Source organism: Trichomonas vaginalis, chromosome I (assembly GCF_026262505.1).
Source record: "Trichomonas vaginalis G3 chromosome I, whole genome shotgun sequence".
Classification (NCBI taxonomy): domain Eukaryota; phylum Parabasalia; order Trichomonadida; family Trichomonadidae; genus Trichomonas; species Trichomonas vaginalis.
The window spans coordinates 27,092,156-27,107,922 of NC_067203.1; the positions used below are offsets into that span (position 1 = coordinate 27,092,156).

The 15,767-nt window shown below is 33.0% G+C and overlaps 2 protein-coding genes and 4 pseudogenes across 6 annotated transcripts, besides 3 other annotated features; 4 read left to right on the plus strand and 2 right to left on the minus strand.

Annotated features, from left to right (window-relative positions):
• Nucleotides 1–498: 498 nt before the first annotated feature.
• Nucleotides 499–1,894, plus strand: TVAGG3_1058000 (protein kinase protein; the record flags this gene model as incomplete). Its single annotated transcript, XM_001311257.1, has 2 exons — nucleotides 499–792; nucleotides 852–1,679. 2 exons carry the CDS (start codon nucleotides 499–501, stop codon nucleotides 1,677–1,679), a joined length of 1,122 nt encoding a protein of 373 aa, XP_001311258.1.
• A 2,536-nt stretch (nucleotides 1,895–4,430) lies between these two features.
• TVAGG3_1058010 (transforming growth factor beta regulated gene 1 family protein) lies at nucleotides 4,431–9,731 on the plus strand (the record flags this gene model as incomplete). The annotated part of the gene is made up of 1 exon (XM_001311258.1): nucleotides 4,442–9,586. One exon carries the CDS (start codon nucleotides 4,442–4,444, stop codon nucleotides 9,584–9,586), a length of 5,145 nt encoding a protein of 1,714 aa, XP_001311259.1.
• A 696-nt stretch (nucleotides 9,732–10,427) lies between these two features.
• Nucleotides 10,428–10,464: a mobile genetic element.
• A 635-nt stretch (nucleotides 10,465–11,099) lies between these two features.
• Nucleotides 11,100–11,229: a terminal%2Cinverted (terminal inverted repeat of Maverick transposon ID:TVAGG3_1058030).
• Nucleotides 11,100–15,767: part of a mobile genetic element that runs on past the window's edge.
• On the minus strand, nucleotides 11,722–12,177 carry TVAGG3_1058040 (annotated as a pseudogene). The gene has a single exon. A coding segment is annotated over exon 1 (456 nt).
• Nucleotides 13,811–14,236, minus strand: TVAGG3_1058050 (annotated as a pseudogene). Its single transcript has one exon. A coding segment is annotated over exon 1 (426 nt).
• On the plus strand, nucleotides 14,281–14,538 carry TVAGG3_1058060 (annotated as a pseudogene). The gene has a single exon. A coding segment is annotated over exon 1 (258 nt).
• TVAGG3_1058070 lies at nucleotides 14,566–15,081 on the plus strand (annotated as a pseudogene). Its single transcript has one exon. A coding segment is annotated over exon 1 (516 nt).

The following is a 15,767-nucleotide window of genomic DNA, read 5'->3' on the forward strand; positions in this document are numbered from 1 at the left end:
TAAGTCTCATGATATCATGTAAATTATTACAATTCTACTGCATAATTTTGATATAAGATTCATGTTCTATGAGATAACACTGATGTACTTCTTGTTCCGGCATTTAAGAGATTTCTTAAGTTAAGATCAAATTAGCCGATTTTCTTCATACACAGTCTTCTACATATACATGCTATGTGTAGTATCTAGCTAGTGTTTTAGGGAAAAATAAGTTAATCATTTTATAAATTTCGGAGATTATACGTATATATGTATTGGCATAGGATTACATTACACTCATTAGCAAAATTGAAAACTGAGCGAGAAAATTTTGCTTGGCTACCTTTTTGCTTATTCTGAATCCATTTCCGAGAAAATACATTGTTGCAACTCCATGCATCACTCCCAGAGACAAATTGACTCTGAATAATTCAAACTAAAGCTAAAGCATTGGAGTTTGTTTTTTCAATTCATTGGAAAAAAAATGATAATTGTCACTTTTTCCATTAGAAACAAATTATGAATTCTGTCAGCACTGAATACTTTGTTGATCCTTGTGATGGAGTCGCAAATGACGGCTACGATAATAAAGATGGAGTTCTGATTGTTTCGAAAGACCAAACTATTAAAGGACCAAATGAAACGTATTTCACAATTTTGAGCCCTCTTGGCAATGGGCAGTTTGGAAACGTTTTTCAGGTTTTATGCATGTCGGCTGATATGGAAGCCCCAGTAGTCTATGCGATGAAAATTACAAAATCACAGCAGCATTATCAAGATCAAGCAAACCATGAAATAGAAATTCATCGTAGAGTACGTATTTCATCTATGCATAATTTATGCATAGATATTTTTTCAAAACTAACACACAGATTCAAGAAAAAATAGCTGCTGAAGATAGAAAATACATAATCACAATGATTATGGCATTTGAATATCACAATCATGTATGTATTGTCAGCGAATTATTATCAGTTGACTTATATCAAGTGTTAAAATATCGAAATTTCAAAGGTCTTTCAATAAGTCTTGTCAGGAATTTGTTAAAGCAACTTCTACAGGATTTAGTTGTTTTAAAAAAGATCGGAATTATACATGGCGATATAAAACCAGAAAACATCATGAGCGTAAACGGAAATAATGCAATTAAACTTATCGATTTTGGTTCTGCCAAAACAGAAGGTAATTTTTCAGATTTTTACTTTCAATCGAGATACTACAGGGCTCCAGAAGTCGTATTGAATCTACCGTATGATTATAAAGTTGATGTTTGGAGTGTTGCCTGCGTTGCTATTGAGATGTTTATTGCAAATCCGATATTTGCTGGACAGAACGAGCTATATTTATTACAGCTTATTTCTCAATACGTTTCACAAATTCCGATATCAATGATACGTAGCTCCCCAAGAAGGAAAGACTTTTTTAACCACGATAACACACTGAAGACATTAAATCAATATTGCTACGAAAATGGAATCCAAGTTCCTCAATTTCAGCCATATTTAATTTATAATACAATTTCAGAATTGATTATGAAATACCCCATTGCTCGTGCCAATAAACAAGGGGATTTTCTTCAAAAGGAGATGACTAGAAGAGAACATTTCTTGAAATTAATTCAAAAGATGCTAATTATAGATCCAAAACTAAGACCAACACCAGAAAAATGCTTAGAAGACCCATTCTTTACAATTCCTTAAGAAATTTATTTTCTAACTATTTTTTCTGATAATGTATTTTGATTAACCTACAATCATCATTTCTGGCAATTTCAATGAAATTCATGATAATACATTTCAGAGTGAATGTATTTTGCAATAAGTATTTCGGATTTTTTTTTAATTTTCTATTTTAGGGATTGTTTCTGCTCAAAATGAGAAGTTATCGTATATATGTATTTTTGTTTTGTATTATTAAAGCTATTTTTTAATTGTTTTTAAAATAATCGATCCAATAGCATTATTATTTTGGACTTTCTAGTGATGCCGATTTGGAAGTTAATTTCAATTTCGGAAGTAAATTATTTAAGTTTGGGAAGATTTTCAGGAAGATATGATGTACCCAGATTTTCCTTACTTTTACCACTCCCCATGTAATTTCTGGGGAAAACGATAATTCATTTTTTTTATGGATGAATAGATCGTTTTCCTAGAAAGGACCTCATATCTCTGGCTAAAAAGAGTGCCAGATCCTAAATAGATTATTGATCTAGTGTACAAATCCAATAAAAAGCCTATTTTTTTGGCTTTTTTGGTGCTCATTTTTTCGAAGATCTACATGAATATGGGGAAACCATCGGATTTTTTTGGTTAACCCACATCTTCATGTAGTCTGGACTATCTTTCCTCGAAGGACCTCTTTACGGGTGTAAAAACTCATAAAGTTCTCAAAAGATTCATTCTCGATCTCCATGCTGAAAGAATTTACAATAAAAAAGAGATCTACGCATCAAACTACAGCCATAAATGAACTGAACCCCTAAAGCTCAGCTCTTAGTTTATCAAAAACGTCGAAATCCTTCTCATTGCAATCAAATTTTCTCAATAACTCATAAGAAAAATCGAATTTTGATTAAGCCGATGTTATAGGTATCACAAATACTACAAACTTGAGCAATATCGAAATTGCCAGCAAAAGTTTGAAATTGCATTGCTCATATTTGTTTTGTAAACTAAAAATCTGCTTATATTATTCATTAATTTTTTATATATTATTCATATACTTTAATAAAAACAATACTATTTCACCTTAAAAATGAATTTCATAAGTCAATATTATTTTTTTGAAAATGTATCAATTTTCGATTAAAACAACATGAGAATAAAATTTACGCAAAATTATTTTAAAAAATGGTTTTAAAAATTTACAATTGATTAAGAATAAGATTGCAAGAAGTTTGGAAGTTTAATTCTAAGAAAAAAAATTCGGATATTATTCATGGATCTAAGTAATCTGATATTTGAGTATCGGCACCATGCATAAAACATATATTTATAGTTTTTTTGGATTTTTATGATTTTAAATATATTCAAATTTGGCAATCCAATAGATTTTTAAAAAATAGGTAAATAAAAATAGATTACATATGCAGCAGATTTAGAACATGAAACAAATCTTATAGTGACCCAAAAAAAAATTCATGATCCAAAAAAGAAAAAAATTGGATAAATGAGAATCAAACCTTGGCATAATGAATCATTATGTTATATGTTTCCACTACACTAAACCAGCAGTTCGAAAAATACCCTTGGTGGTTCTATTTAATAGCTACTCCCAACGATAGGCGGTGTCCCCAGCTTTAGAGGGGTGGTAAAAGTAAGGCAAATCTGGGTAAAATAAAAATTATGTTTATTCAAACACAAGAGTAAATATAGCAGGATCTGAATAAGTATATAGCCGAATTGATGCGCTTTATTATTGAAATTGATCTCGGATGTAAAATTCTATAAAATAGTGAATAAAAAGGAATACATCTGTAACATATTTGGTTTATTAATCAGAATGATACTAGTTCAATCGTAAAATAAAGATTTTTTTGTATCTGAAAGGCTAACAAGCAGGAATCATTTTACCATAGTTATGGTATTGCCGATCTATGTAATTTTATGCATTTTCCAATACGCAGAAGCGTAATGAACGAGACTTAGTTCCAATAATGATTTAACAAACGATTGTGTATTGAATAAGTTTGATATATAAATAGTCAAACATGTTGTATGTCATTCCATTGCGTTGATAGATAAAGTTTTGCATATGTTTAAGATGAAAGAACAACTTCCGACCAAGAAAAATCCTATCGAGTATTCAATTTTTTATTTTCCTGGAAAATATGATTTGCTTGTTACATGATTTCTATTCAAATTTATATATAAAAGTAATTCAAACGTATTTTTTATTTGAGAAAAAACCCTTTACAAATTTTTTCGTTGAACAAAGTTTGCATATAATCATGTAAGGAACTAAATTATAAGATTTTAATTTTTTTATTTCCTTCCTTTTTTCCTTCTTCATCTCTCAATTTCTTCCGAATTCATTCAAAATTACTTCCCGAGATTTGTGAAAGTTACAAGTTGCATTTTCCTGGAATACCTGTGTTTGGTGCCTATAGATTAAATAGCTAAAAACAAAGGTTTTCGTCGATTAAGATCTAATGTTTTGATAGATAAAAAATTCCAAAAAAAAATTTGAAAATGAAAAAATCAAGAAAATAATCGTCAAGGAAAATATCATTTTTTAGATTTTGGAAAATCTTGGATTATCTTCCAAATCGGCATCACTAGACTTTCTGTTGGAAATTAAAGCTTGCTGAGAGGAGGGAATATATTTTTCATAAATTCAAAATCTGAAATCAGAAATTGTATTTAATCTATTCTTAGTATCACAATTAGACATATTTACAAATTTCTAATCGAGGAAGTCATTGTTGATCATTTGTTTTTGTTCACAATTCTTTTTATTTCTGATGTCTGAAAGTTGGAATTTCTTGAAACAAAACATGGAAATTCCGATTGAACGAATTAAAAATTCTTGCGTAGTTGCTGTCCTCGGCAAAAGAGATGGACTTTCAGGCGATTTTGAATATTTAGTGGAACTAAAATCACCAAACGGGTTTGCCAAATGGATGATCAGTGAAGAACTCCGCAAATTAGAGTTCGGCGATGTGATTTTAGATGAGTTTTTGAAAACGAAATCTTCACAATTTTTAATTACTCCGAAAAAAATCTTACAAAAATTAAAAATAGGGGAAGTTTTCTTTTTCTATGTCATGTGGAATAACATTGGTGACGATAAATGTACATGGGAAAGCGAAAAATATCTAATTTCATTTCCAAATATAGCAGAAAAAGTAAAACGCTTAAAGACGAAGAAAGAATACGAAATAGTATCGACATATTTGATGAATTGTTTTAGATCTTCATTCAATACAATATACGAAACGAAAGAAGATGAATTTAAATATGAATCAATATGCTCATTTCTCAGAAAACTACCACTATCGAATCACCCATGCTTAATAATTACAACTCTTGACTGTCAGCCAAAATGGATAAAATATTTTAAATTAAATTCTCTTCAGCCGGCTTTTTCACCAGTTTCATTAAAAGATGAGTTCGACAAAATATTTATAGATGATGATGACCAACCAAAATACAAAATTGCAGTGTGCACTATATCATATTTGAACATCAATCCGTTTCTCCTTAATTTGTGCGATTGGTCCTGTTTTATTTTCGACCAAATCAATATTTATTCCAATAGAAAAACATTAGATGAGGTTTATAATGAAATTGACCCATTTTCAATTTTTACTAACCCCGAAATTTCAAATTCTGACCCTGAATCAATAAAATTCTTATCAACATTGATAGATAAAGAGCAAAAAAAAGCATTTTCCGCGCAATACAACAAAATCGACATTTTCAATTTTATTCTGACGAGCCATACGTATGTGGGATACAAATCACATGGGTTCATTTACGAATCTGTATTGAAGATACCGATGACACAAAAAATTACTAATGATCTTAAGGAAATCTATCAGAAAAATAATGATTTCAATGATGATCATAGCAATTCTTCAAAGCAGTGGACAAATTACAAAGAAATAATTAAAACAATGAATTACATTGGAGATACCTACCAAGGAAATACAAAATATGAAGTTTTTGTCCAGTTGCTCAAACATTTCATCAAAAAAGAAGAATACATCGTTGTTATGTCAAAGAATATGAAGAATATCGAAGAAGCACTCGATGAAAGTGAAATAGAATTTGTCAATGTCCAAGATTTGAATGAAAAAAACAAAAATTTTGTAATTCTAACAAAAACTTTGGAAATTAACATGCTATCTGATGAAAAATTCTCAAATATTATTATTTTTGACGGATCTTTCGACTTCTACTCTGAATTCAAGACTCTTGCAGACTCCAAATTTATCGAACAAAAACATTTCAACATTTTCAGAATCATCTACGAACAATCCATTGAAGACGTTCTATTCTCACGAAGAAACATCGAAAAAGAGAAAGAAGCAGATAACATGGACAAACTATCTGAAGCGCTCAGAATGTCTGGCTTTCTGCTGAAGGGAGTTAAGTCAGTGAATTACGAAGTACCACTCAACCAGACATACAGAAAAATACTTCAAAATTCACTTCACTTTTCAATTGAAAGTCGATCAGATATACAGGGCATACCAGAATCAGCATTCTTTGCCATTAAGAAGCAGCGAAGAGAGAATTTCTATGCAGATAGCAACGACAGCGGTGATTTCACAAAGTCAAAACATGGAATTCCACGGAACGAAATAAAAGTAGATGATAACTTAGTAACAAGGATTACACAAATTAACAGCAAGAAACAACCAAAATCTTCCATGTCCTCCGATTCAGAATCAAATCCTAATAGTAAGGTAACTGAAATGACCACTGATGTTATATCGAAACTAAAATCAAACTCTTTCAATTTCATTAATTACACGAGAGGCTCAAGTGATGATGACGTCGAAGAAAATCTTGTGGAGTTGAGTCAGAGTATGGATAACAATAGTGATGAAAATCTTAAAAGCCAGAAAAGCTTTTCTTCATCAGATTCCGATTCATCAAGTAGCGACAACTCTGACACATATTCCGATTCTGATACTTCAGATTCTGATGAATCAACCGAAACATCTAGTTCAGAGGGTGGACATATCAATGTCTCTATTCCAAATTCAGAGAGTTCCGACAGTAGCGCCAAGAGGAATAAGACAGAACACCGCATAGTTACAAATACTCTCTTATCATCGGATATCTCTGAAATAAGCTATTCAAACTCTGACAGCTCCGAAAATTCCGAAATTGAGGTAAAAAGTAAAATAAATCGCATTCATCAAACATCCTCAAGCTCAGACTCAGATGAACCTAAAATTTTGAGCAAAATTGATGAGAGGAGCTTAAAGAAGTCTAAGAGAGCTCATAAAAAGGAAAAAAATAAAGATGCTGCAAATCACAAACAGAGTATCAAAGAAGCGGATTCAAAACAACAAAAGGTTACAGAATCAAATGATAAGAATGAAATGTTCAGAAATCGCGATCACCAAAAATCGATTGAAAGAAGTAGAATTAAGATTAACGACGATGAAATGGAGCTAAGGGAGTCGAGGAAGAAAGTCAGATCATTCTCTCCCCCCAAAATCTCAGACATAAGCAAGAAACATGAAAAAAGGTTTACTCTCGATCCATACTATGAAGAACTACTCAACAACGATGATATAGACCCAGATCTCCAAAACAAAGTCCTTGAATACGTCGCAAAAATGAAATACACAGATGATCGGAAAACAAAACACAACTATTTGTGGACGAAGGACGAACACAGGAAAGTCGTCTGCGTTCTCATGCATTTTGGGTTCCAAAGCATTGAGAAGTTCCGGAAATTGGCTGATTTACCTTTAAAGAGCGACTCCGAAATCACTGATTATGTGAAATGCATTTTGAGAGCTTCTAAACTTCTGAAGAATAAGAAATTGTCACCCAGATTTCAAATACCCATCGACGACTTGAAATGCATTGCATTTTGTGATGACTTCTTTAGGCAGGCAAAGCAATGTCTCAAGAAGGATCCAGACCTTGACGAATTTGAACAAGAATATATAGAGTATATTCTCAAAAATGGATTTTTGTACATTATTGACAACCCAATTTCCCAAGGAAAGTTCAAAACACTTTTCGAAGCAATAACTAAAGCTCGTCAAATGTTGGGAATGAACGAAAAACTCATAATTTATGATGATTCCGAATCTTCTAATGATGAATCAGATGAGTCTTCTGACGAACCTCCGCCCAGACGCCGACCAGCTCCAAGATCACGACCGACTGTAAACACAAGGACAAGAAGCAGAGACGAAAACAAATCTTCACCATCAAGATCGCCCTCTCCTCCACCAAAACCAAAGCAAAAAATAGAGAGAACAAAATCGCAAGCAATAAAACAAACTTCAATTAAAGAAGAAGACAAACATTCCAAAACTAAAACTATTCCAAAAAAACAAGATCAAATTAAATCCATTACGACAACTGCAAAAATACCAAATAAGACACCATTGGAATCATCTATCGGAAAGCTACAAACTACAACACCAGTTGCAGTACAACCATTGCCAGAGAACCAGATTGCAGTCAGACCGAAAAAGATACCACCGCCACCTCCATACAAGAAATCTGTTGAAGATAATAAAATTATTTGCAAGAAAGGACAGCTAGAGGAAAACATCATTTCTTACAAGACAGACTTATTTTTGGAAAATCAAGATCAAACGTCATCCGAAGAACTACTCGATACATCAGATTTTTCGGACTCAAGGTCACAATTCAACTCTTCTGACTATTCTGCCTTCTCTGAATCAGAGTTCCCTGAATTCGAAAAACAGGAAGAAGATCAACCTGAAATAACTATGGAAAAAACAGCTAATAAAAATCCATTCAGTTCTATTGTTATGAAACGACCATCACAGACATTCATCGCAGATACAGAATCTTCAAGGCGCTCAATTTCTGGCATCTCTTTCGAAGGAGAAGATGACTACTCATCAGATGAAAGCGACAAAAATTATGTTGGCTCTGGCATATCGGGAACAAAAAAGTCTAAGAGGGCAAAGCTACATGATGAGGATCTTTCAGATGATGAAATCATTTTTGATAAAGCAGTAAACAAGGTAAAGAAACGGAAATGGCCACACCGTAATGATAAAGATGAAAATGACCCTAATTTTAATTCAAGGAAGTCGAAACAAAAAGAAAAACCCATTAAATATGCACCGACCGTTTTAACGCTTCCATACTCTCCCAGACCAAAGCTGACAATAATTGATATTGGACAGGTTGTCAATGACGGAAGATGGTTATCAGCTCGCTACAATTACTCTTTGGGTTATAAGAGCGAAGTTATTTATAATTCAACGACTGATGGCCATACGCATGAAATTTACGTTTGCACAATTGAGCAAGGTGACGATGGTGCGCCATTGTTTAAAGTGACGCAAAAAAGTGATCCAACTCTATGCTGGATATCAAATTCTATCACTAAACCATGGCAGGACATATTGACTGATGTTAATAAATGGAGAAAGATAAACCACTTGCCAATTCGACGCAGTTTTATCAATGGCTCGGAAATGTTCGGTTTAAAGGTTCCCAGGGTTAGAAATGCAATTTTGACACCGTCAAAGTCAGAATCATCACAGAAAGTAGTACCACAGAATATGGATGCAAGTAAACAACCATCAAGTATAAAAAAGGATATCAATATTACTGAAAATGATGACGATTCACCAGGTATGAATATTTCTCAAGAAGATGAAAGTATTCAGCCACAATATGTCCCAGTTGAACAAGATTTGATAATGTCAACATCCTCTCCACAAATACAGAATGAGATTCCTCAGTCTCAGCAAATCACCGTTAACAAACAACAGATTGCTGATGTTATTAGAATCAACACAAGAAACAGCGAGGCCCAGTTCGTTTTCGATTTCAATTCCATTATGGATAAAATTAGGTTTATGAAGTCTTTGATTAACCATAAACTATCTATCAGATCAAATCCAACAAATCCAATAGAAATCTGAATAGATCTATCGTTGCAATTACGTGATTTTGTTTTAGATAAATGTATAATTTTTTTTTTCTGAAACAAATTTTTGAAAATATATCACTTCCATATGCACTGTAAGGCACAAATGATCACTTGATTATATTGAATTTTCAATTTAGTCCGAATATGATTTTAATTTTGAAAAATATCTAATCATTAACATTGTTTTTCAAGTATGCATCCTTAAAACCAAAAATAATTATTATAATTTAAATGAAGAAGTAATTTAAAACGATTTTATTTATGATCAAATTTTATATATTTTTTTGGATCAAATCCATTTTAATAGAATTTATATACTATTCATCTATTAGTAAACACTACCGTATATTATTTTTTAAGCTATCTTATTTTTTGAAATTTTATTCAAATCTTTGGTCGCAAGAAGAATTGCATGATAAATAAAAACATTTAATCAAAGTCAATTTTATTTTTCATATTCAAATGGACTGAGTGTTAACATTTAACATTTTTTGCTAATTGTCGTCAAAAATTAGGCGTAAAGCAAAAATTGATATTTCATATGGTTTTATGATAGATAAGCATTATATTCCCACTCATTATATTCGTAAATTTTGAGGTTTATCCTTCGCTTTTAAGATCATTGAATTTGATTTTTATATAAAATAGTTATATATTAGAAAATAATATGAGTTTATGTGATATTATTTTTCAGAAGATTTCATTCTATATGCCTATGAAAAGTACTCTCAAAACTAACTTTTCCCTAATTATAATTAAATCTAGAATATTGTATTATGCTTAGTATTATTTCATTTTTCTCATTCAATTTAGAATTTACAAATGTCAAAAAATTGAGAGCTGTCACTTTTGATGAATTTCTGTTTATTACAGGATGCACTTTCTTCGATTTTTTAAATTTTTGGGATAAATTTTGACATCTTTTTTTTGCTGGCGACCCCCCCGTTCACAAAAAAATATCGAGCGAATGGGGGGGGGTCGCCAGAAAAAATCGAAAATTTTTTTGGTGAACGGGGGGGCGCCAGCGAGAACCTTAAAAATAAACTTCAGAAAAAAAAATCTAAAAAGAAAAAAAGCGAAAAGGCCCTGGAGTCGAACTGGGGAACTTAAGGCTTATACTATGTCTGATGATTATCCTCGCGTACATCTTGCAATGTAAGCCTAAGTTGATCATCAGATTCGACAATTCTACGAAATGTGCCTTCATCTGTTACATCAATTACAGCGTTTGTGTTACCCTCCTCAAAAATAGAATCCATGTAAATGTCCTGTAAATCTTCTGCCGGATCTTTATCAGGAATATGCTCACTTTGAAAGGAACTCAAGGGATCGGCCAAATCTTCTACTTCTTCGTTTTTAACAAACTTTCTATGGAAGTAGAACCTTCCTCTCGGCGTGAGAGAGAATGCCAAACACCATAGCCCACCAAAGTCAGAGTCCAAGGTATAGCTATCCAATGAAGATGCCAAGATGGATCCGAATGCATTATGCAAATTGGATGTCAAAGTTAGTATACATATCATGGGTACGGAGACACTGCGCGCCTCCTTACCCATTATATGTGAATTTGACACTTTACAAAACCGTTAACGTATATTTTACAACACAAACGACAACACTAACTTAACCTTAAATATTTATAAAGCCGCCAACCACTTCACCTCACTACTGTAAAAAATAAACGTTCTCACTTACAAAAGTATTGCAACTCCTCCCATTGCTGTGCTTCACTAACGATTTCACTAACGACTTCACACGTATGAAAACATAGCACAAAAATAAATTTAGGTGAAGTGGTGAGATCTCACCTCTTTTTTCACCCTGTTGAATTCATTGCTTTATAACTCTCTTCCTTTCTCCAACTCTTCTAACTTCTTCTTAAGTTTAGCAATGTTGTCCTCATGAAGTTTAATCTTCCTTAATATACCTTCTCTATCTAATGGTTGCTTTATCTTTCTAAACTGAACTCTACCATCCTTCATAGTATGAATGTAAAAACCTTCTGGAATAGTTCCTGATTTAATGTATTCTACCAAAAACTTTTGTTTCATTGCTTCAGTGACTTTATTTGTCATTTCAATCAAATAAAAATTTTAATATTAAATAAAAAATAACGTTATTTTTTCAGTAAGGAAACGCAGGAGTTTTACGATTTATTTGAGGAGTAGGTTCTGGTTTAAATGTTGGAGTCGGTTTTGGAGTTGACTTTTGAACAGGAGTTTGTACTTCCATAGGTTCAGGAGTCATTGAAGATTTTGCTTGTGAAGGCGTTGGTTTTGACGAAGGTGTTGGAGTTTGTTTAACTTCAGCTACTTCAGTATTATTTACAACATTTGCTTTATTTCTTTTCAACATCATAACTGCTCCTGCTGTAGCTAGCAAACCTAGTGGGAGACCATATCTTATATAAGGACTTGACCAAATGCTATTTTTGACAGGAGCTGGTGGAACACCTAACCTTGGTGAAACTGCTCTTTGCCATTGTGCAGCTCGTAAGAAATATTCAATAGGTGCTCCATAATCGTTTGGTAAAGTTTGTTTCATAGATGGTGAAGGTTCACGAGAGCTTGATGAAGAACTCATTTATAAGCTTTAAAAATAAACGTTCATCCTTTATTCCTCACTGTCGTCCGTAGCTAAGTTATAGTCATCTAATCTTATTATGGGGATGCCATTAGCACGCACCTGAATGGCAAAGCAACAATCCCTCATAAATCCAATAAGTGGCTTTGGTACATTTTCAGTTGCTAGTTCAATAGGTCCTTTAACAGACAATTTGTATGTTATTGGAGCAGTAGATGTTTGACCTTGCTGGAAGCAAAAGTCCACTTCTGTTGGAAAACTACATAAGAAATGTGTGTTGTCATAGCTATCCCATTTATGTTCCACACTACCATCATCCCCAATGACCTCATAACATCTTCATTAAATCCTATCATATCATTGTTTGTATTGCAGGCGTTCGCAACCATTTCATAAAATACAGGTCCATATGATTTTTCAGGTTCTGCAGGCATATTTCCATAAGCTCCCATGGAAAGCTGAAGATATTTAAACTTAGGGTTCTCAAAATTAACATAATAGTTGTCTTTCTTTCTAAATAGTGCCCAAATACTTTAACATTAATAGGCGTATAAGCTGCTGTAAATGTTGCACTTGAACTATCTGTATTCTTTGAGAATGAACCGTCCATAGGAATCCAATCCATAACTTTAACAGGAAAACATAAAGCCTCGTTTGTATAATGTTCTACAAGTTCTGTATAAATGTTAGGGTCTAAAGAGAATGACTTTGGATGAATGAAACATTCATTAAAATCCATCTTTGTTCGAAATAGTTGCTGGGTTACAGTTGCAATAGTAACTGTTCCACTAGCTTCTACTGCCTTCGTTATCATAGTGAATGGTTCATTCCATGGAACAAATTTATTTGTCGGTGGATTTGAATCTGAAGCAAATGCAACTTTAAGAGAGTTGGATTGAAAGCAATGATATCATTTACAGATATTAGATGTGCATTGTAAGGCGTCGCTACTGAACTTTACTTTAAGCTGAATGTTTCCTGCAAAAGCTGGAATAAATCGAATAGCTTCTAATGGAAGGAATCTTCTAACAGGAATTCTTAAACGAAGCTTAAAATCAAATGATTTTCCTGCTGTAATTGGACCACTAACAATTTGTCCTGTTCTGCATGTTCCGAATGACTCCATACATCTTCATGTCGAGTCTTTGAGAAAACATCTACTTTTCTTTATTTGTTCGGTAGTTTGTGAGTTTGAAGTTATATATGCTTCTTCTCTTGCTTGTCTTGAGAATATACGATACGACCATTTGCAAGGATTTGATATCCAGCAACTGCATAGAAAGCATCATCGAAACCAATCCAAAATCCTAGTGGGTTTGTTTTATTGGAACCTGAACCAATTTCTTTATCTACATAAATTGACCTTCCATTTTATACGTAATGAATGTATTGTAAAGGTCCAACATATTTTCACCAGGAGGTGAGAGATTGAATGTTACCCATGTGTTATCTTTAGCAGTTCCAGGTTGTGATGGAATCTTTGCGTCAGAATATTTTCTATTAGTGTCACCAATTTGAACTGCATTGTCTATGATATCGAAATATGAGCGAATCTATGAATATGCTCTGCTGGAGTAAATTCGTTTAGCTGTTCGTTCTGCATGTATTTACTTCAGATAAAAATATCTATTTACTTCATTATTCTCACTCTTCTTCTTGGAATTCGTGGTGGAAGTTGTTTCTTGACATTTTCAATGAACTGTACATTCTCTTTTGTCTCAACTTCTTTCACTGGCGGGTCAGGATTCTTTGACTCGGTTTGTTTTTCAATGAAATTCACGAACTTTGCAATAAGCTCTTGGTTCGTTATTGAAAGTACATCTGGCTTCTTTTCTTCTGGTTCTATTGACTTTTCAGTTTGATTAGAAGGCTTAACATGGGCTTCACCCTCGGTGCCATGCACCTTAATGTTGTCACTTTCTGCATTCGCTAATGGAACCTTTCTTTTTCTTACGTATATTTTACCATCTTTACTCTGACTTACGTAATAGAAAGGATGTTGTATTCCTCTTGCATCATTTAATATAATAGACTCTCGCTCTGATTTTGACAAGCTCATTTTACATCGTTAAAGTTTTAATTTTGTTTTTTATCTGCAGTCAAATGACTCAGACAAGCCCTACGGACAAGACCCAAGGGGTCATAGATGTTGAAGCATTGAAGAAAGAAATTCGTGAGCAAATTTTATCCGAACTGAAGGAACAAAAACAAGAACAAAAGCCAGAGAGACCAAAGAGAAAACTTAGTGAAAAACAACTTGCTGCATTAGCTGCTGGAAGACAAAAGAACCCACGTTTGCTGGCGAAGAAAGCTAGAGAAGAAGCTGAAGCAAAAGCTAAAGAAGCTGAAGCAAAGAAAGAGTAAATGGTTTATTTTTATCCGAATTAAATGTATAGACAAATACCTTTATCTGTTGCGTTCAGTAGTGAAAACCCTGACGTCAAAATAAAGGGGAACAGAGTAACGTTTAAGTTTCCAACAGACTGGATTGTGAACATAAATGAAGAGAAGTACATTGGCATAACATCTATGTATATAACACGTGCTTTCAGAAAGGTTGACTTTATACTTCAAGTCGAGATAGAAAATGACGAACAGTCTTTAAGCGCCCAAAACATTCACATATACAAATACTTTAAAGACGATACAACATTGTTGCAATGTATGATTTCATTTAATGAAATGTTCGAGAAAAAGTTCAACATTGAAGTACAAACTTTACAGCCTTTACGTGAGTTTCTTGCACAACTGAAAGAAGAAGGTAGTCAGCCACAACTTATAGACTTTCATTATGAATTTAATGAAATGAAGATGGAACTCATGACTGTCAATTCATTGTATTCTCACCATTCAATGAAGTCGCTAAAAAAGAAAAAATCCATTACGTATAAGATTTCAAATCTCTGAACCAAGTGATGATTTCAAGAATGTTTTCAATTATGATGCAATGCTTCCGAGGAAAAATGAATTTTCAAAGATTTCCAGGCATTTGGGATAGAAAGCAAGCTATATTATATTCAAACTTAAGTAAGGGAGTTGAAAATGAGTTCATTGGTCATACAAGAACTTCACCACTTCCTAACCCTAAATACTATAAATTAACTGGCTTCAATCGTGAGTTTTGGATAGACATGTTCTCCACTCATGACCATAACTGCCCAGTGTTCTTACCTCCAGACCATAAGGACTGTCTCTACATTGAAGCACAACTCTTAAACTCTACAATTGCTGTATTGTAAAATCTACGCTAGTTTTATTTTTTTCTGAAAATTTTTATTTGAGTGAAAGGCATGGAAGGTGAAGGACATTGGCAAACACTCGAACATGACAATGACTATGAAATCTTTTCAGAGTACCCATATCCAATTAGGCGCATAAGTAACAAAAGAGTTGTAAGTGAGTTTGACAACGGTGATGGTTATATTTGTGTTTATTTAAACAAACATAAACTCTTTAAGCATAAAATTGTTGCAAATCAATTTATACCGAATCCTGAAGGACTTCGAGAAGTAGACCATATAAACAGAGACAGAGGAGACTTTCATATCTCAAACTTAAGGTGGGTGTCGAGAAGACAAAACATGAGAAAT